General features: G+C 46.8%; 1 protein-coding gene across 1 annotated transcript in view; it reads left to right on the top strand.

The window, feature by feature from the left end:
- Positions 1–25,087, top strand: part of Ephb1 (EPH receptor B1) — a 431,927-nt gene that overhangs the window by 108,476 nt on the left and 298,364 nt on the right. Inside the window, exon 2 of the mRNA XM_021171331.2 lies at positions 18,338–18,402. Coding sequence (XP_021026990.1) covers positions 18,338–18,402 — 65 coding nt within the window. The remainder of the gene's footprint in view (positions 1–18,337; positions 18,403–25,087) is intronic.

Here is a 25,087-nt window from a genome sequence, read left to right as displayed (position 1 = left end):
AAGAGAGCAAGGGGACTCTGGCCTGCTTGGGCCCAGATGTGGAAATCTGTAAGACACCCTAAGGCCAGTTAGAGTATTTTTCCGGGACCTTTAAATTCCTCTGGGGACATTTGTTTTGTACAAAAGGTGAGTGCTGTTAGAGATTTGTGAGGCTCCTGGGGAGGACATTTATGGCACTGTGACCATATGGGAGCTCAGGAAATGCTGGATGCCAGGAGCCGGTCAATGACATCAATCAGGAAACACAAACAGAAGTCTTTCCAGGCCTTTTTGCCAGAGATCTTGGTGATAATAGAGAGGCTTTGGGAGTGTGATTGACAGGAAGGACTAGACATGCTTTCCATGACAAGAAGGGTTGGATTGGCTAAAGGTCCCTTCCCAAGGATGGGAGCACTATAGACTCAAAAAGGACAGTTGTGGGAATCCCTGGGGACCTGCCTTCATGAGCCCCTAGATGCACAACAAGCCAGGGCTGCAATCTCATAGCCAAAGCTGGGCCCCACTCCATTGGTCTCTCATGGATCTGTTAATGGTAGCCCATTAATCCCACTACCACTTCCCCTCAAATTCCTGAACTGATGACAATGATCATGTGGTATATACAAAGGGCAGGGCTAGAACTTAGACAGGTAGGTCATTACAAGCCCTTCAGATCTAACCCCATGGACCAGGGAAATGTGAGGAACAGGGGAGTGATGGGCACCTTATGCTGCACAGCAAGACTATAGAGGCTTGAAAAGGGATGCCTTAGTTACTCAGACGCTTGGAGAGCTCCTTGAACAATGATGACTTCTGGGAACCCTGGGGCTTTTGAGCCCATGGGTGTGTTTCTTGCCTCAGGAATCTATTGCTAGACTGGTTATTGTGGAGGGTCAGAGCTGTGAAGTCTTTCTGCAACCTGAGCAGGAGACCTTATGCAGAGCATGAAGTGGGACACAGCTGTCATAGTGTGGGCTACATCTCCAGGGCAGAGAAGGCCAAGGGTGAATATTCAGGCAGGCTTCCCAGAGGAAGGCAATGACTGAGCCTTAGAGGGATTGGTTGGGCCAGCCTGGGAGTCTTACGATGGGGTGATTGAGGCTTTGAAGTAGAGGGGACAGTGAAACAGGTCACAAACACTGTCTTCAAGGAGAGCTGTACCATGGCGTACCAGGTGGAGTGGCAGTGTGGGTAACAGTGAACACTAAGGGAAGTTCAAAGACCAGTGACGACCACCTGGCAAGAGCAGCTCCAGGTGGCTCTCTCGACTCCGATGGACCCCGGGATCTCCACAGTGGTGTGTGGGATGTGTCCAGCCCATGTTTCCTCCGGCTGAGTGGAATTCAGCTACCACAATCACAAGACTCCAGCTTAAGGCTCCCTCTGCTCCTATTGCTGCTGCTAGTGCGAACAGGGACTCTAGGATGCAGCCTAGAGTCAGTACCATCTGAGGGCTACTGAAGCACAGATCACTCAGGGTTGAGGGCAGGGAGATGCAGACAGCAGCAGTGTGTTGCTGCTGATTGATGAGCCCAGGCCACCATCTGTCGCTGCCTTCATTAGGGCCTCAGAGAGTTGTTTTGCATGGGCATGTGGATTCTCCTTCCCAGTCTTCCCTGAGGTGATGGATGCCCACTGGGTGACTGCATCCTGAGTGGAATGAGAGCCCAGGAGGGCCAGGAACAGTAAGCTGATTATGCACAGTCTTGCAGCACAAACTCATGGGTCAGTCAGGGTGGCTAAGGTAAACAGATTTCATCTCTTAGAACCCATGGGACCAGAAGACTAGAAAATACCAGGCTCCTGCATTTTAATGGATTTTTGACACTTCTCACAAAAATGTCAGTAGGTAAACAAATAGCAGTGGGCTTTGGGCCAGGTGGACTCAATCAACTTGCTGGATATTCATATGGATAATGTCCCCTGGCCTTGAATCCCTGGGATTCTCTTTTCTCTTTATACCCATGATGACTGGATTGGACAGAGGGGTATGACCTGAAGTAACTTGAGGTGGGTCTGGGAAGAAACTTTGCTGTCAATCTGGTTCAACGCACCCGATGTCTGGGACTGTGTGTGGGTATCCAGGCTTCTGAGGCCTGCCATGCCTGTGCCTATTGACATTCTATGGCCAGATGTTCGATGCTAAAAAGGCCTAAAGATCCACTATGTGGTTCTCTGGTTGCAACGTATCTTTAGATATTAGAAAGATGCATCTGAATTTGAGAGGGTGTCTGATCATCTTTTGAGAAGAGAATAAATTGGAAAGGGAGCTAAGACAGAAATAAAAAAGAACCAGAGGACCATGGCCCTTTGGGAGATTTGTGCCCTAAACAGCTGCCTTCCACTTTTCTTCTTTTTCCCCCCTTTTTCTTTTTCCTTTTCTCTTCTCTTCTTTTTTTCTCTCTTCTCTTCTTTGCTCTTCTCCTTCCTTCTTCCTCCCTTCTTTCCTCCCTCCTTCCTTCCCTCCCTCCCTCCCTCCCTCCCTTCCTTCTTCCTTCCTTCCTTCCTTCGTTCCCTCCCTTTTTCTCCTCCTCCTCCTCCTCCTCCACCACCACCACCACCACCTCCTCCTCCTCCTCCTCCTCCTCCTCCTCCTTTTTTAGCTCACTCTGGCATTCTTGGTAGGAGAGAAGCTATCAATTCTTGCATTCACAGGGTGCATCCAAAAATCTCATGGAGGTGGGAAGTTATGCTATGGGTGAGCAGGCCACAGGAGAGAAAGCTAGACAGCTTCAGTGGAGGGGAGCACACCAGATGAGCAGGTTCTGCCTGGGCGTAGAAGGCTGTAGAGTCCTGGGTTCCAGCCTTTCAAGAAAGCTGTTTTCTATGGCTAGGCCCTGCACTGGGATTCTACCTAAGAGGACTCTGGGATTGATTTCCTTGTGAGATAGCATTGACAGCCTCAAGCTGCTTGAAGATTGGCAGCTTGCATCTGGGAAGGCACCTCAGGTGCCAGGCTGCCATTGTTCTGAAACATTGTCCTGACTTTGGCCTCTTGGAAAATTCTGCGGAACTATTCAGCTACTTTCTTGCCCTCTTCCCAAAGGCTGTGGATGCAGGTAGAGTCTTGATTTTTAGTTGCTAGTTGGGAACAATATGGGCCCATGACTCTTTTGTTCTCAAACTACTGATTCTCCAGCCATCTTTTTCCAGCAGGAAGCATCAGACCACGGGAATCACGCTATTCTTAGCTATAGCTGCTTGCCCTGCCACTCAGCGGGCAAGGCAGGCTGTGGGTTCTGTATAGTGTGGAGATCTATTACCTTCTGTACCCATCAAACCCACATGTCACAGCCCTGGGCTCTTGCATTGATGTTCACTTCCAGCTAGTTTAGCAAGCCTCTTCCTCCAGCCCTGGAAAGACTCCAGCCCTGGAAAGAGGCTGCGGTCTTTTTAGGTCTGGCTGTGGGATGCCACAGACAACTCCTGGTCTCTTAGCTGAGGAGCCCCTTTCAAGGAGGATGAAGAGGTAGGGCACAGAGCAGGGTAGTATTGGGATTGCTATTATTGTAGTATAACCATTCTTCTAAATTGCAGACAGTGTCTGGAGCCCAAAAGACCCAGTGCTGTTCCTAAGCCTCTCTGAATGTCATAGGTTGGGATACAGACTATAAGACTCTTTGGGCTCCTTCTTGGTGGTCTTCTCCACTGCTTCACACCCAGGTGAGGCCACACAGGGTCACCTTGTTTTTTGAGAGTGGCCATTAGAGAAGGCTGTTGCTGTAGCTGTGACCTTATCCCAGAACCCTGCCACATGCAATGTGTGGGGGTGGTGAAGTCTACAACAAACCTCCATGTCTCAGTTAAAGAGCATCACTGAATGTCCGAGTGTGGTTTCTCAACCAACTATGGCTACTGAAGTGGGTTTGAAGGCAGAGCCCACGCCTACCCTTCAGAATGAGCAATGGGGTTAGAGTCTCAGGAAACAGGTTAAGTTCAAGCACTTGGGCCATGGAGAGACTTTGCTTCTCATTCCAAGTCATGTGCTCTAACTCAACTGCTCTTTGTAGACCGTAGAGAACGTCTCAGAGGCTATATAGTAAGTGCTTGGTATCAGTTCCATTGACGCTCCTCAATTGCTATAGTGTTATCTTCACTGAGTGGGTGACTGAACATGGGTTTTAGGGGTTTGAGTAACTTGCCTAGGTGATACAAGCAGACAGTGTCAGCACTAAGGCTCAAAGATCTACCTGCTTTGAGTCCAATATGGTCAAGATGCTGTCAAGCGGCTGTTCTCTTGCATAGAGAGCTGCAGGACTAGATGAAGAGGGCACCTAAGATGTAGGTGCTGCCTAACAGGGGCTACCTATTGAAATCCCAGGTGGTTGGAAGAAATAAATGGTAAAGTCTGAAGAGGTGACTCAGGGGAAAGTAATGATGATGTTGTACAGTCATTTCCCCCTTGGGGGATGGGGTGGTCATGCAGCTTACCTGACTCAGGAAGTCTCCGGGTCTGCTTTTCAGAGATGCAGCTACCTTTGGTTTAACTGTGTTTCCATAAGTAACCCCTCATCTAGGCCCTTGTAACTAACCCCAGTGCATTCACTGGTTCAACCAATGAGACTTAGGTCTAATCATTTCTTTGGTGTATCATCATTTACGATGACCTATCTGGGGTAAATAGATATTTGTTCATCTCTTCCCTGTGTAAAGTCTCATAACAATATTTTTTATAAGGGTTTGCTTGCTTAGAGTTAAAGACAACAAAGATGGTGTGCCCCATGGATGTTAGCAACAGTCCTGGGCCTTCAGCATCTGTAGGCTTGACTAGCAAGGAAGGCCAGGGAGCCGTGTTACTGGACCTCAGCAGTTATGGAAGAGGAGCTGGGAATGCACATGTGGCCTGTCAATCCCTGCCTGTGCTTCCCTGGTGAGGAAGTGCTTCCCAGGATAGAGCAAGGTGGGGAGCGGTTGATGGAACAAATGGAGAAGAACAACTCTTTGCTTGCTAGTATGGAAGACTTTGAAGGCGATACCTAGCCTCATTTACATCTGCCTGGGACCCTTGTATTGGATGGGAGACTTTTGTTTGTTTGTTTGTTTGTTTGTTTGTTTGTTTTTCAAGACAGGGTTTCTCTGTATACCCTGGCTGTCCTGGAACTCACTTTGTAGACCAGGCTGGCCTTGAACTCCCAAGTGCTGGGATTAAAGGCGTATGCCACCACCGCCCAGCTCGGATGGGAGACTTCTAACAACCGTATTTTCAAATGTCTTACCCCTCTTGTTATGAGCTGATTTGTGTTTCCTGGGGGGGGGGGGGGGTAGGGGTAGGGAGGAGATAAAGTCCTAACCTCCTGTACCTGGCAGTGTGACTTCAGCTAGTAAAGTCGTAGTAGGTATTTTGCAGATATTAGTTAAGATTGATTCATACCAGAGTTGGGTACATTCCTCTATAGCATGACTGGTGTGTTCTTATAAAATGCCCATAGTAAATGAAATGAGAGATGGCCAGGCTGAAGGTAGTCTGGACTTGTGTAGGTGCAAAACACCAACAACTAAGGGTACCAAGAACCAGCCGAGAAGGCAAGGAATGCCTCTGTGGTCCTCTGTACAGCTTACTGCAAGGGTTCTGGCCTCCAGAATCTTTCTATTGTCTTAAGTCAGTTGGGTAGAGGTCTATTGTTACAGCATTTCTAGCAAACCTCTTCTATTCAGCTCCGTAACTTACTAGTGAAGTTCCTGCCTCCTGCTTCACCACTAGTTTACTCAATCCCACACCACCATGGGGTCCAGTCGTACAGGTGACTCTGGATATGGAGGTCACCCTGGGACAGAGGTTCCTTTTAATTGCCTGCTATGTTTCTTATATATCAGAACTTGGAGCCCTAGGAGACCCTCTGAGCCAGAGAAAAAGCAGTTCCTTGTAAGCCACACACCATGTCCAAGGCTGGGCTGGGTAGAGAACAGAGCCCTTCCAAGGCATTTTGGCACTTCCTAGTACCCCACCTCAACCTTGTTCCTCGGGTACAAGTCTGTTTCTCTGGATGCCTGGCTGGAAGGGTCCTTGGTAGGAGGGGCATTGGAACTCTGCCAAGGGCTTCCTGCTTCCTCCTGAGCCTCTATGTGAACCAGTGCTAGAGCTGGAGCTTACCCCAACCCTTGAGTCACTGTGCTGTGACCCATGTAAGCTGTGGCTTCTTTTATTTACCATAATGAATTGTACCTTGGAACGCAAAAGAGACAGAAGGAGAAAGGCGTTGTGGGGAGGACTGTGCAGATCTGTGTGTCCTTTAAAAGAGCAAATTTCACAGTTTGTATTTCCAATTTGAATGCCTGTTCAGACTCATTCAATACGTCAGTCATTCAACAGATGGGTTGGATTGGCTCATTCAGTTTACTCAGGCTTGTTTCTCTTCCTTGCTGGCCATTACCACCCATCAATCAGGGGAGACATGCATAATAATAGCTTCCATTTGCCTAAGGTTTACACTTGGTGAAGCTGGCAAGTAAGTGTTAGTCAAATGAGTGTACTTGATGCTGAGCTTCTTTCTGGGCATGTTCCTATTGGCTGGGGGCAGGGGTGCTGTGCTCTGTTAGAGAGGAGGAGGCCTTTGGGACCTAGCTGGGTTTTAGTTTGCTCGCTGCTGGGAATTGAACCTGTGTCTGTCAGGTTTATTGACTGCTTATGGTGGAGGAAGCAGGCAGGACATGAAACTCAGAGCCAAAGTCACAGCCCTACCCCTCCTCTCTTGGTGCTCAAACATAATAACTCAAACCAGGGGTTGAGGAAATGAGAGTGACTCAGAGCAAAGTGGACCTTCACGGGCAAGCCAGGGCAAACCATAAGACCCACTATTTCAGTGGGTGCCAAGAACCAAGAGGCCACCCCAGGAAGGTAGAATGGCAGGAATGACAGGAAGTGGGACCAGGCTTTGCTTTGGGGATCCATTTGGAGGAGATATCTCTGGACCAAAGGGGTCTCAGAAGTGCAGACGTCAGTAACAATCATCCAGGCAACAGAGAGTCTGAAAATCACAAAGTAGGGAGGGCAAAGGTGGAAGAGGTGTTTCTAGAAGATACTTGAAATCCGTGTTTCTGAATTCTGGTATTGTAAGACAACATAATGACACAGGAACATGCCTGTCCCAGCAGAGCATGCTTCTTGTCACTCTGTCCCTGCTTCAGTATGCCTCCCAGTTGAAGCATCCCTTGGATTGCATCTTCGGGGCACACCAGCTATTTTCTGATATATGTCTGGGGGCTTGCATTCACATGTACAGCACTGGGCTGGTATATGTTTGAGGATAGACTACTGTCATAGTCTCAATTGTAGACAATTCTGTGGCAAACATCCTCATGAAATAGGGCCTTCCTTCCACCTTTCTCTGGTAGTTATTTCCTCTGGACAAACACTTGATAGTGACATCACTCTGTGGTCATAGGGCCTGATGTTGGGTAAAACTATTTTTTGTGTGTGGTTTACATTGGTTGCAGACAGTGAGGATGTCAATGGCATAGAGTCCAGTTCAGATGGGGCATCTGGTGAAACATCACGGAGGAGGTGGGTCCCAGCATACAGGGATAGAGTCAGGACGCGGGTTGCAAGGAATGGAAATGAGGCAGGAGGAGGAAATGGATGCCCTAAAGGAAGAAGTAATGGACGTTGATGAATGATTTGGTAGGAAACTAAGGAAAAATGAAGACATCAAAAGCAAACACCAGTTTGGACTTTTGTAAAGTGCTTGGTGTACAAGAATGAAGATCTTGGGCACCACATAAAAATCCAGGCAATACTGTGGTGGGATGCATTTGTAATTATTACTGGAAAAGCAGAGACGAATCTCTGCAGCTTGATGGACAGCTACGTCACTGAGCTCCTGGCTCAGTGAGAGACCTTTGACCTGTATGTGTACCTGCATACACGTATGTGTGCATCCCCATACACAAACATGAACATATATATTTTACACATACAAATACCTCTGAGCTATCAAAGGCACAGGAGCTAGGGGAGGGTGATAGGAAAGTTTGGAGGGAAGTTATGGAGGAAGAGGATATAGACAAGGGAGAATGAATACAGAGATTTAGATGGGGTGGGCCCATGGTTGGAGGTGGGACATGGAAACCTACTTGGAGAATGTTCTTACTCTAGCCTCTGCAGCTGTACTGGGCCCAGGCCTCAGACCAGAGGTACACTTAACAGTTGACAATCACCCAACCCTATCCCAATCTCAGATCTAACAAAGCTTCTTCCTGGGTTCATTTTGAGCCAATACAGAGAAATAGGGACCAAATCACAGCTGGTCAGTCATACTACCACAGGGAGGTTTAAATGTGTTAGGAGATTAGATGTGGTTATCTTTGGTGATGAGACCCTGCTGAAGGAGCTGAGAATTCAGGGGACCATGGAATATCGGAAGGGCTTGGCAGATGCCATTCAGGAGCTAACAAGTCTGGCTTGTCCAATATGTAGGGCTGAGGCTGGCATGCCCAGTATGTAGGCCTTGGTCTGGGGTAGCATGGAGGTCCCTGGGAAAGGCAGAAAGCTTAACTGTGCTCACTCATGTCCCCTAGTGCACCCTGGAGTTGCAGAGTCACCTTATATGGGCCAGCATGGGCTAGGCTTAAGGCTGTGTATGTGAGCCTGTGCATATTTGTAGGTACCATGCGTGCATGTGTCTGTGTATGCTTGTGTGTGTGTGTGAAAGAGAGCAAGTAGAGTAGTTGTCGTCCTTGTCACCATCCATGTCCCTGTGCTTTTAAGAGCCAAGAACTGGAAAGGAAACGGTACAAATGCCGGCTGCCTACCAGGGCTTGGGTGTGCTTACCCATGACTCTACTCTTTTGAAATTCATTGTTCACAAGTGTCCCTGCATACCACCTTCCTTTCCTTCATTGAGGATAGAACTGAAGATTTACTTGTGTGAATATTGGGTTAGTTTCTGTTTCCTGATTGGCTCCAAGCTCCCTGAGGACTGCCTTGTCTGGCTGTTCTCATTTTATTTCTGGAGTCTGCACTGGGCCCCACCCCCACATACTCTTCAAAAACTTTTGTCCAAGGATACTTGAACCCCCTTTGCCACCGTCTCACAGTCTCCTTCTATGATTCTTTGCAAAGGAGAGTTAAGGCTGCGCAAGTCATGTCTGCCATAGGGCAAGACTTTCAGGTTCTCGTGTCCAGCGGACAGGAGCCTGGTTTGTGAAGCATACCATGTTGTGGCTCCCAGGTTCAGGACTCTTGTGGGCTGTCAGGAAAGGACAGCATGGTGGCTGGCCCTGACTCGTATTTGGTGAGCTTGTCTTGTCAAGTACACACCAGGCATTGCCTCAGAAACAACCGGAAGCTACTGTTCTCTCATCCTTCTACGCCCGTGTGTATTGTTACCACCGTGGAAGGACATTGTAAATCAACTGAATGTCTAATCTATGTCTCTCCAAAAAAGAATGGCTGGCCTGAACAAAGAGAGCTTATTTATCTCTCTTTTTATCACGACAGGTATCTAATTCCCCCTCAAATATCAATATATCCACAGATGCCAATGGAGACAGAAAGAGAAACTGCTGGCAAAGCCAGGCGGCACCTGCCTTTTTCTTCCCATAGAGGCACTAGAAGTGGTCTCTCCACCAGGACCCCTGCACATGGCCCACTGGGTGCTGGGTGGGTCATGAAGTTCCTGTGCTGAAAGCCCTAAAGTAGAATGTCCCCTGAGGGGACATCCTGCCATCGTTCATCCTGCCAGGCTCCTCCTTGCAACTTCCTTCCTGCTGGTCAGTCCGGCTCTTGCCAGAGCTCCTGTCTGCCTCCCACTTTGGCCTGCTGTTCCTTGAGGGGATTCCCACTCAGTTCCCTTCAACCTGCCTTTGCCTCTCCCAGTGTTGATCTGAAAGCCACACCCCGGTTCCTGTTGAAAGGGCTGGTGGGATACTAAATGGTAACTTTTTTTTCCTTTCCCAAAGCTGATCTACTTCACCTTGTCAAGGAGATCAGCCGTGCTCACCGAGACAGACACACTCATGCCCTGTGCAGAAAACCCTTGCACATTGCCCTGAACTCTCTTGTGTGCAGCCAGAACAGGGATCCAGGTATCACTACTTACCATCCGTGAGCTCAACCGACACACACATTCTCATCCAGCCCTGTATCCTCAACATATACCACCAACTCCTCTTCTTTCAGTAATGCAAGGAAAATGGCAGTGGGGGGTTGGAGGCAGGATGGAAATGTGTCATTGCCTTTCTAGAAATACTCCATGGGCACCCTGTAGGTTCCAGTGCTTCAGATTGTCCCCATAGACCCAGAATATAAGCTGGGAATGACCAAGTTACTACAGCAGTGATAACACTGTTGTATCTCCTCTTGACCCATTCGTTATCTTGCCTAAGAGACCCCATCCTTCAGAGAAGATGGCAGTGGGTGAGAGCTGGGTCCTGGACCCATCTTCCCAGACCCAGTGTTGATTTCCCACATTATACATGAGCTCCCAGAGAGGCGGAGCCTAGGAGGTGATGGGCACGGGTCCCAGAGCCCTGTCCCCTGCAGGCATCTTTGGATCTGACAACAACACATGCCCTTCCAGCTGGTCTGGTCCCCGTGCCACTGTTTGAGAGCAGAAGTGACGGTAAATATTTAATTGTGCTTCCACCATAACTTTCTGCCAGAGCTCTCAATATGCTTTATAAATGCAAATGAGAGCTCCCTTCCTCTCCAGGGAGATGTAAACCTTCCCCAAATCACTTTTATTCGGCCCCCACCAGAGCAGAAAGCTGTAATCAGGAGCTCCCCGCTCCAGAAGAACAACTAACCTTAATCACACAGAGGGGGTGGTTCCTGGGGCAGTGGTCCTCTTTCTCCACACTGGGCAGGATGTAAGGAGATGGATGCCTCTTGCTGCAACTTCTGTCCAGTAGGATGCACGGAAAATACGATTTATAAGCAGATTCAATTACCGTCTAAAGCGGGTGCCTATGACAACTATGGAGACAGAGGTTGTATTTATGGAATTAACAGAACAGAGGAGTCCCTGGAAGGTTTGGAAATGAAATCCCATTCTTAGTTTCCATTCTAGACCCCGTTTCCTCTGCCACCATCATTCCCAGCACTTTTCCAGTGAAATTCTGTGGTTAGTATCGATTTGCTCTCTCGGAGCTTTGGTGGCTTTGTGGTCCAAAGAGAAAGCACCACGTGACTCCTTCCTCAATCCCAGAGCTACAGGGAGCTTCCAGATCTGGGGGGGGGGGGGGGGGCTGGAGGGGCACTTAAGGCTATCCATCCGTGTTAAGGTGGGAAGCTGTGTGACTTTTCAGAAAGTAGCAGCCCTCTCTGCGCCACGGTTTGCTGTTCCGTCTCATGGGTACTTTGGTTCCTGCTTCAGACCCACCTGGCAGAGATATTTTAATGATCACGGAGATGAGCTCCTACGGGGGCTCCTGGAGTACCTTCTGAGGAGTGTATTATGTAAATGTGCGGTGTCATTATGAGCGCTATTAGTGCTGTGAAGTGGAGATGAGAAGAAAAGGGAGGCTTGCTCTTTGCAAGGACCCCAGCTGGTGGCAGTCGGCGGGGAAAACAAACTCAAGATGCTCTGCTGGTTTTGGCTTGTGATAGCACCAGGCTCAACCCTAACTGAGGTCCAAAGAGGGTGGGAAAATGGAGCTTCTCCCTCTCCCAGGCAGCTTCCGAATGTGCGTCATCAAATCCACCATGGGCAGAGAGGCTAGTGGTGCTCCAGGTATGGCCCACACTGCCAAGTTGCCGGGGGAGTCTCTCTGTGGTCCTGTTGGTCCTGGTCCTATAGATATCTACATGGCATGCATTCTGCATAGGCTCCTCTTGACTGCCTAGCCCTTGTTTGTGGTCCATGAAGATGCTTCTCTGTGGTACTTCAGACTTGCTCAGGCCCCCAGGCTTCTTGGAGGCTCCTATAGTAGCCATTAGCAGTGAAGGCCATTGCCTGTGGTTTTGCATGTTGGGATGAGGGTGCCCAGGGCCCTGTGTCTGGAACTCTGTCTTGGGCTCTGGTGCAGGCAGCTTTCTCCTTCTTCTCCTTCTTCCCCTTCTTCCCCTTCTTCTCCTTCTTCTCCTTTTCTTTCTTCTCCTTCTCCTCCTTCTCCTTCTTCTCTTCCTTCTCCTTTCTTCTCCTTCCCTTTCCTTCTCTTTCCTCTTCCTCCTCCTTTTCCTCCTCCTCTTCTTCCTTTTCTTCTTCCCCCTCCTCCTCCTCCTTCTCCCTTCCTCCTCCCCCTCCACTTATTCAATGTATAGTTGAATATGCATACATGTGTGAAGTCCAGAGGTCTATGTTGTGTGTCTTCTACTGCTATTCACCTTATTGAGACAGCATTTCTTACAGATCATGGAGCTTACCATTTTGGCTAGACACTCTGGCCCGCAGGTCACCAGGATGCCTCCCCAGTGCTAATATTATGGACATGTGACCTGCTTTTACATAGCTGCTGAGAATCTGAACTCTAGTTCATCGTGCTTGCGTAATAAGCCCTTTGCACCCTGAAGCCTCTCAGTGATGATAGAGTCATCATTGTCTCTCTGTTTCATTTCCACATGTCACCTCCAGTTTCTCCTTAAACCTTTAGTTCCTGCCTTGACTCTTGGTTCCTTTAAGTCCAAAGATGTTGTAACACAGCTTTCTGTCTTCTGATCTTTTCCCTGAAGCAGTGAATAAGGAATAGCTGTTCTCATGGGGTAGGGGAGGCAATGGGAGGCCAGCGGGAATAAAAGCATCATCTGTATCTACCCACCCCTGTGAGCTCTGCATCTCTGCAGCTGGGTTGAGCTGTGCTGTGCTGTTGATCTGCATGTACGCTGGGGAATCTGGATGTGTGTGACAACTCCAGCAACACAAGTGGATTGTCAAAGATATTACTCGGGGGGGGGGGGTGAGCCACACACCTGCCATCTCAGCTACTCAGAAGGCTGAGGCAGGAGGATCACTTGAGCTCAGGAATTCTGGGTCAGCCTGGGCAACAAAGCAAGACTTTGTGTAAGAAGGGAAAGTTACCCCTCTGGAACAATTTAATGAATATATATATATATATATATATATATATATATATACACACACACACACACACACACATATTGGCTTATCACCTTATCACTTCTATGATATCCCAAAAACTTCAACTCAAAAGTATTTGGTGAAAAAATCTTTGAACCTTTCGGCTGGGCAATGAACTCTCAGATAGGGTAGTAGAGTATGAAAGAGAAACTTGATGAATTGGGCATTGTCAAAACCAAACACTTGTGCTCTTGAGAAGACAAAACGCAAGCACCTAAACAGGGGTAAATATTTACAGAGTGTATATATGAAAATGCACCCAAGTCTGGGACATAAAAAGAACTCTGAGGAGACCCAAGAGTGGCTGGATAGGAGTGGAGAGTGCTTGCCTCCCCTCCCAGACACCACAGGGAAGTGGATGCTGAGGGGACTGAATGAAGCCCTGTGAGACAGAGAGAGCTGGGATGGCTGCCCAGAGACAGGCAAAGAACAGTAGGAACCAGGACCCTCCACCCCTGCTAGGGAGATGACTATTGGGGTGGGGCCTCCTCTCCTTGCTCCTCCATTGGCTACTCGAGTGATGGAAGCATCACCCTTTTCAGGACAGAGGACTTCATATGCCTTTCCCCAGTGGGAATGTAAACTTCTGCCTATGCCCATCCTGGGTGCCCCACAGACAGCCTCCCAAATTTGTACAAAGAATGAGAGCTTCATGACCCCAAGTAGACCCAGCAGTTCAACTGTGTCTCCAGCACCCAAACCCATGCAGTGCCCTTTACAACAGGGGCTTGTGGTTCAACAGGGCATGTGTTGCCAGCCCTAAGACCCCAGGAAACAAAGCACTTGCCTTCTGGGACCTGGGCCTGTCCTCCTCATGCCTCCCTTCCATTCACTACTGTTACCAGCGTACATCACTGCTACCTGTTGTGGTTTCCCGAGGACATGCTTCTCAGTGGACCTCTGCTGCCAGCAATGCTCATGACCAGTGGGGTTTAGGGACCCATTCCTCCATACTTTCCATGTTCCTAGTGCTACCACTGCCATTATAGGAGACTACCAGTGACAGAGGTGCTCATCCCAGCGGGGCCTAAGGAATCAGTCACTTAATTTTTCATGCCTGGGATAGCCATTCTCATCACCAGAGCATCTGTGTAGTTGTTGGCTGCTCTATGCACCAATCACTACATCCACGTGGCTGCTAGACTGTCCCTGCTCCATCTGAAATCAGATGGGCCCCACTGTCACATGCACCATCTTAAAAGCTATTGATTCTAGCCAAAGAATCTATATAGAGACTGTATTGCGGCACTTACCTGGAAGTAAATCCAAGTTAGTCTACCAGACGACTACACTAAGAAACATCTTCAGCTGAAAGATGTTCATATGAAGGTTGCCCTTCAATTGAAGGAGACACATAATCTTTGGGATGTGCAAACATCGAAGTAGAGACGCAGTAAATATAAAGAAGCACAGAGACACAATGCCTCCCAAGGAGTCCACTACTCTCTAGCAAAGGACTCAGAAGAAAAGGAAAATGATAAGATGCCGACATTCGATTCAGAGTAATGTTTGCAGGGACCGTCACTGAGATACAAGAGAATACTAACAGACGAGTTATGAAACCAACTCACAACATGAATGAGGGATACAGTGGAGGACAGAGACTGTTGGGAAGAACCAAATGAAGGCTGGAGAGGAAGAACCTGTCAAGTCAAATATAAAACAGAGTTAAGAGCCCCACCCATAGACTACATCAGTAAGAAGGAAGGATTTCTGAACTGGAAGCCGAGTCTTTTGAAACATCCCAGCTCAGAAAAACAGGGGATGTGGTGGGGTTGCCTGGCCTCAAGAGTTAGGACTTTTGGAGGCCCATTGTCCAAATTATTTTCGGAATTATCAGTGTTCAAGAAAGGGGAAGGGATGGAAAAGACACAGGGGACATGTTCAGTGATAGTAGCAAATGTCCTTAACCCTGGGAGAGATATGGACGTCCAGATCCAGGGAGCCCAAGAGACCTCAAAGAGATTTGACCTACAAAGGCCTTCTCCATGGTGCTCAGATTCAAACTATGAAAATTATAAGACAGAATTTTAAAGACATTGAGAAGTGATAGATCATATTTAGCAGGGCTCTTCTCCACCCCTTGAGGTAGACAAACAGCAGAGTTTCCTTTGCACAAATCTTCTAGGCTAAGAAGGAATGATATGATACATTCAAAATTCAGAAAGATAAAAACAGTCTTCCAACCAAGAATATTATACCCAGAGATATTTATCTTTGGAAGTGAAGGAAAGAAGAAATGATATCTCTAGACAAGCAAAACTGATGAAATTCACACCATCACTAGACTAGTCTTCCAAAAGCATTATAGAAATACCAGCATCGCATAAAACAGAAAGACAATTCCTGCTCAGAGATTAGGAGAATATGACACTTTTGTCAAAATGTCCGTTCTACTCAGAGCAGTCACAAACTCGATATAGTTAGTTTTCATCAAAATATCAATGACATTTTTTACAATGCTAGAAAAGATGATCACAAAATTCGTATGGAAAGATACAAGATTCAGGACACCTAAAGCAATGTTGTGGAAAAAAAGCACAGTGGATGGTATCATAATGTGTGTAACTGAGCATAGAAGAAATGCCTTTTAGACATGTAAACATAGCTTAGTCAGAATCGCCACTATATCCAAGGCTTCACTTGATAACAGAACTCCGTAACATCAAGATAACCAAGAAACAGTCCTAGAGCCTCATGATGCCCATTGGATAATATATAAGTAGAGACCATGAACAGTGTTATGCTATGCACATCTGGAGAGACACCACCTTGATCTTCCCCGTGGCTGAAGACTCTCAAATTAAAGACTTTTGTTAGAGACTGGACTTCACCTTCAGCTAAGATACATCAAACAAGTGAGCAGCCTTGGGGAGGCAGGCTTAGGACAGTAGTTAGGAGTTTAGAGTGTGAACCTTGTGTGATGGCCCTCGGCATAATAAAATGTTTTATTGTACTAGCTACATGCATCTACCCTTTTGTTCTCAACAATGATTGTCTCTAAAACAGGCCACAAAGCTATAGTAATCAAAACAGCATAATACAAAACAGATACAGAGCCATGGACTAGAAAGGAAAACCCTGAAAAGAGGAATCCACTTATTACAGCCAGCTAACCTTTGACAAATGCTTCAAGAGCACCTGTTGAAGAAAGGACAGACTCTTCAATAGATGAATCTGGCAAAGATGGGTGTACATATGCAGAAAAATAAAAGTAGATTCCCACATCTCAGAGGGCATGAAAACCAACTGAAGTTAATATCAAAGCCATGAAACCATGAAACCCCTGGAGGAAATATTTCAATGCCTTGACATAGGCAGAGATGGTTTATATATGAGGAAAAAGCACCCAAAGCAGAGGAAGCAAAAGCAAAAACAGACAGATGGAATTCTGTCCAACAAAGAAATCTCCACAAAGCAAAGGAAACAATAGGGTGGAGGGACAGAGAGAGACCTTACATATGGGGAAAATGTCTAGTGAACTCAATCCACTCACCCCCCAGACAAAGTCTAGTTAATAAGAAGCAGACATAATGAATAGACATATCTCATGGGAAGATGCAAAAATTAACAGTAGCACATGAAAGAAGTACAGTGGTTGGGAAGATAGCTCAGTGGGTAAGTCATTTGCCACATAAGCATGAGGAGGAGTTTGAATTCTACACATGCACACATGCACCCCAACATACCCATACACCTACACACATATACACATATGCATACACATACACACATATACACACACATACACACATGTTAAGCTGTTCACCCACACATGTATGAAGACTCATAACTCATGAACACATGTTCAGCCTCACTGATCCTCAGGGAAATGCAAACCAAAACAACATTGAATTATCATCTCATCTTGTGATGAATGGCTGCCATGGTGAAGACAGAAAGCAGACACCGGTGGGAAATGATAGAAAGGTGACTTTATTAGTTTCTGCTAGTGGGAATGTAATTGAGTAAGATCACTATGGGCAATAGAATGGGTGGCTCTCAAAACAAGCAAACGATGACTACCATATTGTTCAGCAACCCCATGTCTGAGTATGTATTAAAAGAGGAACGGGATCATTGTGTCAAAGAGAAGCATGTATATGCTATGTTTATTCCAGCATTGTTCACAATAGCCAAAATGTGGTATCAACCAACACACCCACTGGTAGATGAATGGAGTTGAAAGGAGTGTGTGTGTGTGTGTGTGTGTGTGTGTGTGTGTGTGAGAGAGAGAGAGAGAGAGAGAGAGAGAGAGAGAGAGAGAGAGAGAGAGAAAGAGAGAGAGGATGGAACATTATCAAGCCATGAAGAAGACACAGTCTGCAAAGTATGCAATGTTGAAGGTTTGGAATGAGTTGGATTCTCTTACTCTTGTGTAATAGCCCTGATTTGGAAGAGAATAAACACATGTAAAAATTGAAGTGTGTTCATAAAATGGGATTGCACTTAGCAATGAGAAAGAATGAAGTTGCTTTGGTGATACAGGCATGTTCTATGGACACTGAGAACTGGAGTGAGGAGGATTGTGAGTTCAAGGCCAACTTGAACAACACAAGACCCTAGCTCAAAAAATTCTCCTCCCCCAAATACCAACAAAACAATAACAAAGGAGAACCTATAATATTCTCAAAATGTGAGTTTTTCTTAAAACTATTATCTTGAAAGCAGCAAGAAAAAAAGCAGTATACACTATATAATTAAAGACAATGACTTTTACTTTTAATGATAATAGATCAGCTATTGCCTGGGGGTAGGAACAGAATGAGCTAGGAGCAAGAGGTTAAGAAGGCCAACAGGAGATTTAAAAAAATGTTTATCTAGATTGGTACTGGTCTTGAAACTGCATTTCTGTTTTGGATCTGTCCTTTGTCAAATTGCCTAAGCCCCTGTCAGGTTACTGGGGGAGAGGGTGGGCATATGTCTGGTCCAGGGGCAGAGAGACTTGTGGGAATGTCAATATTTAGGTGAACAGTCTGAGAACTTTTAAGGACATTAACAGGGACACCTTGGAGGAGGCTGGGGAGTTCTTGGGGAAAGGTGAGGCTGGAGAAGCAGTAGGGGGCAAAGGAAGAGGACACACAGAGGGTTCAGAAAGGCTAGAGAAAGGCTTGTCGTTTGGTTACCAGGTCAGCATGGCCCTGAGAAAGTCAAGTAATGTACTGTGAGTAGATGCTGGATATGCCAAGATAGTAGATCAAGGCATAGGCAACTGGGAAGTCCTGGAGAGAAGACCATGAGGTCTGCCATGGGTCTGAGCCTGGATGTGAAGATACCCAAGACTATTTCTGGTACCAGCTACTATGACACATAGCTTCATGCTCTATTCTCTTTCTGATTTGCAGAAACATTGATGGACACAAGGACAGCCACTGCAGAGTTGGGATGGACGGCCAACCCTGCCTCTGGGGTAAGTATCACACCAGCATCCTTCCTTTCTGCAGGAGAGGTCTTGGTTCCATAAGGTGGCTGGGAGGTACAGGGCTTTCCTAGAGCCATACATGTGGGTAGCAGTGCACAGAGCAAATGCAGGGTACACTGCCTTTCTAGAAAGCAGCACCACAGGGTCTCAGACCTGAGATGCTCCTTTTTGTGTGGTGTGGAGCATCTCTTGACCTAGTCCTTCCAGAAAGCTAGCTCTCAGGCAATCAATACAAGCCATAGATGTGTCAGAAAAGGGGACATTAAAGCTAATGCCTTTATAGTATATTAGGGATCAGCAGTGCCCACAGGCTGCAGAGAGGCCATGAGCACAAAGAAGGGGCTGGCAGTCAGAAGGGCTGGGACTGTCTTTTACCTGGAGCTTGCCTTAGAGACACATTCTTCATTCATTCTGTCAGTGTATATGTACCTGGCCAGACCCTGTAGCTTTGATGAACAGTTTTGTGATGCTCATGGTCTCCTCTGAAAACCAACCATGTTCATGGATGAGTTAGGGTGCATCTCTTCTCTGTGACACCGGAGAGATCAATGGTCTCATGTGATACAGAGTTGGCAATGAGGAACTGGAGGGGTCAAGAAGTCCAAACGAAGAAGGTTCGTGTGAGCTGGATTTAGAGGAATGACTAGAAGTTTGATAGGTATGGCATGGGGGGCTTGGGAAGATGATCCAGGTAGGAGGGACATCTGGCCAAAGAGTGGGTCATGAAAAGACATGAGGCCTAAGTCTATGCATAGAACATGGCAGGGTGGTGAGTGTCAGGATGAGCTGTGGCATATTAGAACACAGCTCAGTTAGATGGTCCTTGAGTTTTTAATCTTCCAGGAGATGGAGAGATCTGGACAACAGAGTAATAGGTCTACCCTGCTGATAGGGCTGTAGAGAAAGGTATGGAAGAGGCTCCTTCAGCTGCCTTGGTTGTATCGAAAGAATCAGAATTCAATGCTCTACTCACAGAGCCCTTTGAGAGGAGTGAAGGAGGGTGGTCAGAAATGGTGGGCCACAGTGGGATGGAGGGGATGGAGAAGATGCTCTTGTGTCCTGCACAGTGATTGGCCGGCTCTGAGTCTTAATAATAAAGGGAGAGTACTGAGGGATGAGTGGTTTGGTTTTTTTTTTTTTTTCCATGCAAGGAGAGAAGTCAGGTAGACCAGGGTTGTCCCAGGCTTCTTCTCCTGCCCTTGACTTTCTGTGTTTGGTAAAGTAGCATCCACCGGGGACTTTCAGCACAACAGGGCTCCTCACCTTAGCCTAAGAGCTCCTCAGGTGGTAGATCACTGATGCTCTCACATGCACTCCCCAGGGCTATCATGTCCAGATCCCACCCCCAATTCCTGTGTTTGCAGGTTGCACCAGCAGGCATAAGTTCCATGCCTCGAGACATGGTGAAGCTAGCAGTCCCCAGAACAGTGTGTTAGGACCTAGCAAAGGCTTCTCACCCTGGACAGGTCTAAATGCTACTAGTAAGACTGTGGGCAACCAGGGGAAAACAGCCCGCTTGAACTGGGACTTCATGCAAAGCCGACCAAATGACCAGTTAGGATCCCTGAATGTCCAAAGCTTGTGCCCTTTGTCAAATATATATGATTTGTGGGTTTCCCTCCCTTGATTTGTCTTTCTTTACTTTTTTTCTTTTTCATACATAACACCTATCCTTTTTAAACATTAAGTCTTTCCCAAGGAAGACTTTCCTTGAAGGGGATGTTCAAAGACAAGTGTTGCCCTCTCAAGATGGCGGCTCTCTGTGCTGCTCACAGTCTGACTCCACTCCCGCCATACACACACCTTGTTCTTAGCATGACACAGCTACCTCCAGGCATTTCTTATAGGAATTCTACAACCAGGTTAGTCATCAACTCATGCTCCAAGAGCCTCTTGAGTCTGTCTGGCTTACAGCAACCAGATGGATGGCCAGGCTGGTCCTTGGTCTGGGCTGAGAGGGATATCTTAAAGACCATGCATCCATCCTGTGACGTCTCTTTCCTCTCTCTGTTGCTATCCTGAGTAGAGGCTGCATATACTAGTAACTCACCAGGGGTGCCTGTATCCAACTTCACATCTTGCTTTGTATGCTAGGGGCTTGTCTGTCTCAGGACAGCACAAGGAGAACTCCCCCTTTCTCCCTTTCTCACTCATGCACATAGGTTTACAACCTATGAACCTTATTCCACAGCAAAGGATGAGATCAGGAGAAATTTCTGAGTCTTTTATCATCTTCAGACTTCTCTGTTCACTTGGCCCACCCTCAGGGACACCTTCTCTGCATCCCAGCTTGGTTGGGCTCTTCCCTGCTCCATCACTGATCTTCTGGGTGTCGGGGAAGTTTTCCCACCAATGCCCTACACCACTGCAGCGTTTACACCTCTATGTGCTAGTATTTGATTCCCTTATTCCTCATCATTCTGCTTTCTAACCATATCATGATCTCCAAACTACAGTGCCTAGTATATTTGCTACCATCAAGAACTGCATCTGCTTCACAAGCTGATTTAATGTATATTTATTTGTTTTAAGTTTCTGATTGTACACATTAATTGCCCCATTTTGGGGCACAAAGGAAAGCACACACTTTGCGGGAAGAGGTATGCTGCTGCCTTTGCAGTGCCTCTGGGGCACCCATAGGCAGGTCCGTTTGACCTCATGGCTGTAGACTCCTTCTAAGGGCTCCAATCAGTGAGGCAGGAGTCCAGGATGTGGCTCCTCTGTCCCTGGAGAACAGCCGAGTGTTCTGGTTGCATAACTGCACTGAAGATAAGACTGAGGAGGTGGAAGGAAGCTGAGAGGATCATTTCATTGACACCAAGGGAGTGTGTGTTAAGGAGAAAGAGGAGGCAAGAGAGGCAAAGGCTGCTGGGTATGAACTTATCACTATGTCTAGCCCAAAGGACCCTGTCAGTAATCCACATGGATGCTTTCAGAGAGCACCAGGGCAGGGGCCGGAAGCAGTGATTACATAGTGCCCGTCAGTAGGAGGTAAAGTGAGGGAGACTGTGTCAATGAAGAAGGATGAAGACAGAGTGGGTCATGGAGGACCAGAGAGGCTGGGGACACATTGGCCAAGGACAGAGATCCAGGTATGTGGAAAGATCAGTGTACTCTAGATCGGTGAAGGAAGCCATGAAATGGGATCTACCCTAACTTCAGACCTGCTGTCTGAGAGGGATTGAGGTTTTAGACAGTGAAGTTGGGGAATCTTGGGGCATGCAACTTTAGGAGGTGGAGGGCATTTGTACAGACGGCTACTCACTTGCTCTGGTCAACCAGTAGGAGTTCTGGCAGTGGTTGTACCTGGAGTTACAGATGTAACGGTGGGATTGAAGAATGGAGGGACCAAGGATAACAGGAAGCTGTTGGCACCTTATAGACTGACTGTTGTGACCAAGGGAGTTCTAGTGAGACTGTAGAACAGGTATGTAGGCACACCTGGGACTAGAGTAGGACTGGAAGCTGTGACCTTATGTCAGGGGTAAGATTTGAGGTGCAGCCCATCTAGGTGAAGAGAATTTCAGGTTGGGGCTGGGACAGAACATAAACTTCAGACCCAGAGCAGCTTAGGCCATCTGAGAAGCTAAAAAGCTGTACTGGGTGGTTCATATCTACTTTGGATCCAGTAGAGAAGTTAGTGGACATAGGCCACTGGAATTATCTCTCTATAGTCAGTAAGTCATAAGTGACTCAGGCTGGAGAAGGCAACTGGGGGATGTCATTGTATGAGCCTGGAGGGAACTTTGGGTGAGGTTTGTCCTGCCCTGAGAAGGGATCCCTCTGTCCTTCCCAAGAGGGGAGGCAGCTGTCAATGCAGTGGATGCTGTCCACACCACACGGCAGCCCCTTGGGCTCCATAGAGAGGGATCCTAAGAGACCTTTGGTTTATGTGGCTATCTGTGTTTCTCTGCTCTTGTGCTCGAGAACTGCCTGGTTGGGCCTTGGCTCACCACCCACACCAAGCTCCTATGCCATTCTCAGTTCTGTTATTAGAAAGCTGACTGTAATATTACATTCCAGAATCAGAACATATTTATGCCTGAATTCAAAATACTGCTTGGTAATTAAGCAGCCCACCTTTCATGTAAGTCACTTGGTTTAATCAAAATCACATGCCTACCTGGTAAATGGAGAGAAAAAGTAAAATTCCTGTTATAAGTGGACAATGCCAAGGGGTATTGTGTTCCCTCTAAAGGACTGTGGTTATTTGAGAACACCCCAGTGCGGTTCTCCACATCCTCCTTCCTAGGCTGGATAGACCCTTGTTCTCTTGGCTCTCCTCTGTGTAAGACCTCTGGGCAGTGGTGAATTCAGAGAATTTAAAGTAATCACTACATTGTAAATAGTGGCTTTTACGGATACATGGTCCTCCACAGTCAGTCCTGTTTCTAGATGCTACTTGGCCTCTTCCATTTTTGCCTTCCTCCCTAACCTTGTTCCCTGCATGTGTTAGCTCTGTTCTGTCCCCTATGGGACCCTCCTGGGTGTTCCTTCATCTGTGGCTCAGTGGTCACAGCACTGGCCTCTCAAACAACCATATGGAAAGGATGCTGCCATGTTTTCAAGGTCCAGAGGATGAAACTGCTCTAAATCTGTGTCTCTAGTGCCAGCCTAGCAGGGTGTAGTCACCAAGAATGTTTGTCAGCTGAATAAGTAATACTTCTTTGCATCTGGAACGCAGGGCTCTACACTAAGAGATGCCCAGGACAGGTTCACTGTAGCCCAACAAAGAGTTAGTTATAGGCCTTGCAATATCCAACTGTCAATAAAGAGCTAGTTAGCAATGCAAATAGCACTACCTGTGAGATGAACCTGATGAAGGAGAATGGACACCCAGGAGATGCCCTTCTTTTTCAAGCCCTGACTATAATGGGTTAGAGGCACATCTGTGTGTCCCCTGAGAATCAGGCGTATTCAATTTCCTTGTTGGAAATCTAAACCTTTTACTCTCAAAGAGCTTGGGCAGAGCTCACCTACTATTGTACCTGGGCCATAGATGGCCTTCTTTTGTGTCAGTTCCTGTGTCTATGATGTGAGTCTCTAAGAGTGAATATCTATATAAGTTCTCATCTTCAAAGACTTCTCTGTGGGCTTCCAGACTCCATGTGTATCTGTGCTGCCTCTCAGAATCACCTTCACAGCCAGTGACATGTGGGGTTGACTATTTTAATAAGCCATTCTTCACCAAGACTTGATAGAGGAAAATTAGAAAAGGGATCCAGAATCAAGCCTGGTGAGCCCACAGTTTGAGTAAACTGGGCTCCTGTGCACTCTCTGTGTGTAATCAGCATATATGTGTGTGTATATATATATATATATATATATATATATATATATATATACACACACACATACATATACATATATGTATATATGCACACATACATATATGTGTATATATACATATATACATACACATATATATATACACACATGTGTGTATTTATATATGCATATATTTATATATTATATATCTGTGTGTATGTATATGCACCTATATGTGCCTGTGTTTGGGCATATAATTATATGTATATGTGTATATGTATATGTTGTATGTTTATATTTGTGTATATGTGTGAATGTATCTGTGTGTATGTGTATATGTGCATATTTATGTGTATATGTAATGTTATATACATTTGTATACCTTTACATTTCTGCATATGTACCAGTGTATATATGTGGTATGTATGTTTGAATACACATGTATTTTTATGTGTATATGAATATGCCTGTGTAGACATGTGCACGTGCGTATATGTGTTTGTGTATAGACAGATGAAGTTAAAGGAGTTTACCGAGGCCTCTCTAGGCAGGTCTGTGTTGTGGTAGGAGGATTTTTGAACTGACTAAGCTAAGCTCCTGGAGCCAGCTGTTGGGGAGGGAAAGACTCCCATTTGAAAGCCTATGCCTGGCCATAAACTCCCTGCACAAGCTGCAGGATCCTGTAGGGCTTTCCCAATACCCACTGTCTGGCTATCCAGGTGTGTGGACTGCCTGGGCCACTTGGCATCCCTGGCTCTGTCCTCCATCCTCAAGTGCTCAAGGCGCTCTTGCCAGCTGGCTCTCATGGGAGTGAGGAAATTACACTCAGGAGAGAAAGCCACTCCAGTAACTGCCTGTCTCTTCCAAGGCGAACAAAATCAATCCTGATTTTTCTGGGCTGGTAAGTGACATGGGTAGGGCAGCAGCCTAGGCCAGGTCATGACATCAAATCTCTGCTCACATCCCCATTGGCTGATCCCTGCTTACATGATCAGGGCCTGCCTGTTGGACTCCCTCACCTCCCCTTTCTGTTGGGTAACAGCCTCACACAGGACAAGGCTAGGTAAAGAAGTTTTCTTTGGCACTTACTTAGGAAACACTAGCCTATTATCAGCCCTCTGGAGGGCTGATTTTCTTCTCCTCTTCCTTTGATGACTCAATCCTGCTAATTAGGAGCTGTGTTAGGGGCAGATCCAAGTGAAATTTAGCTGTGGGTGAGAGAAAGGGTTTTGTGAATGGAATGTCCCCTATTTGACTTTGGAGGCATGCCAGGAGCAGGAGGGCAGAGGGTGCGGCCGGTTGTGCTTTTTCATACTGTGTGTTGATCTGAGAGCATGTGGCCTGGTGGCTAAGTCCTGGCGCCTCCCCTTAACACACACTTCTCCTCAGTCAGGGCAGAAAAGTT

This window comes from Mus caroli, chromosome 9 (genome assembly GCF_900094665.2).
Source record: "Mus caroli chromosome 9, CAROLI_EIJ_v1.1, whole genome shotgun sequence".
NCBI lineage: Eukaryota > Metazoa > Chordata > Mammalia > Rodentia > Muridae > Mus > Mus caroli.
Note: the sequence above shows the minus strand (reverse complement) of the source record. Positions and strands in the feature narration are given on the sequence as shown.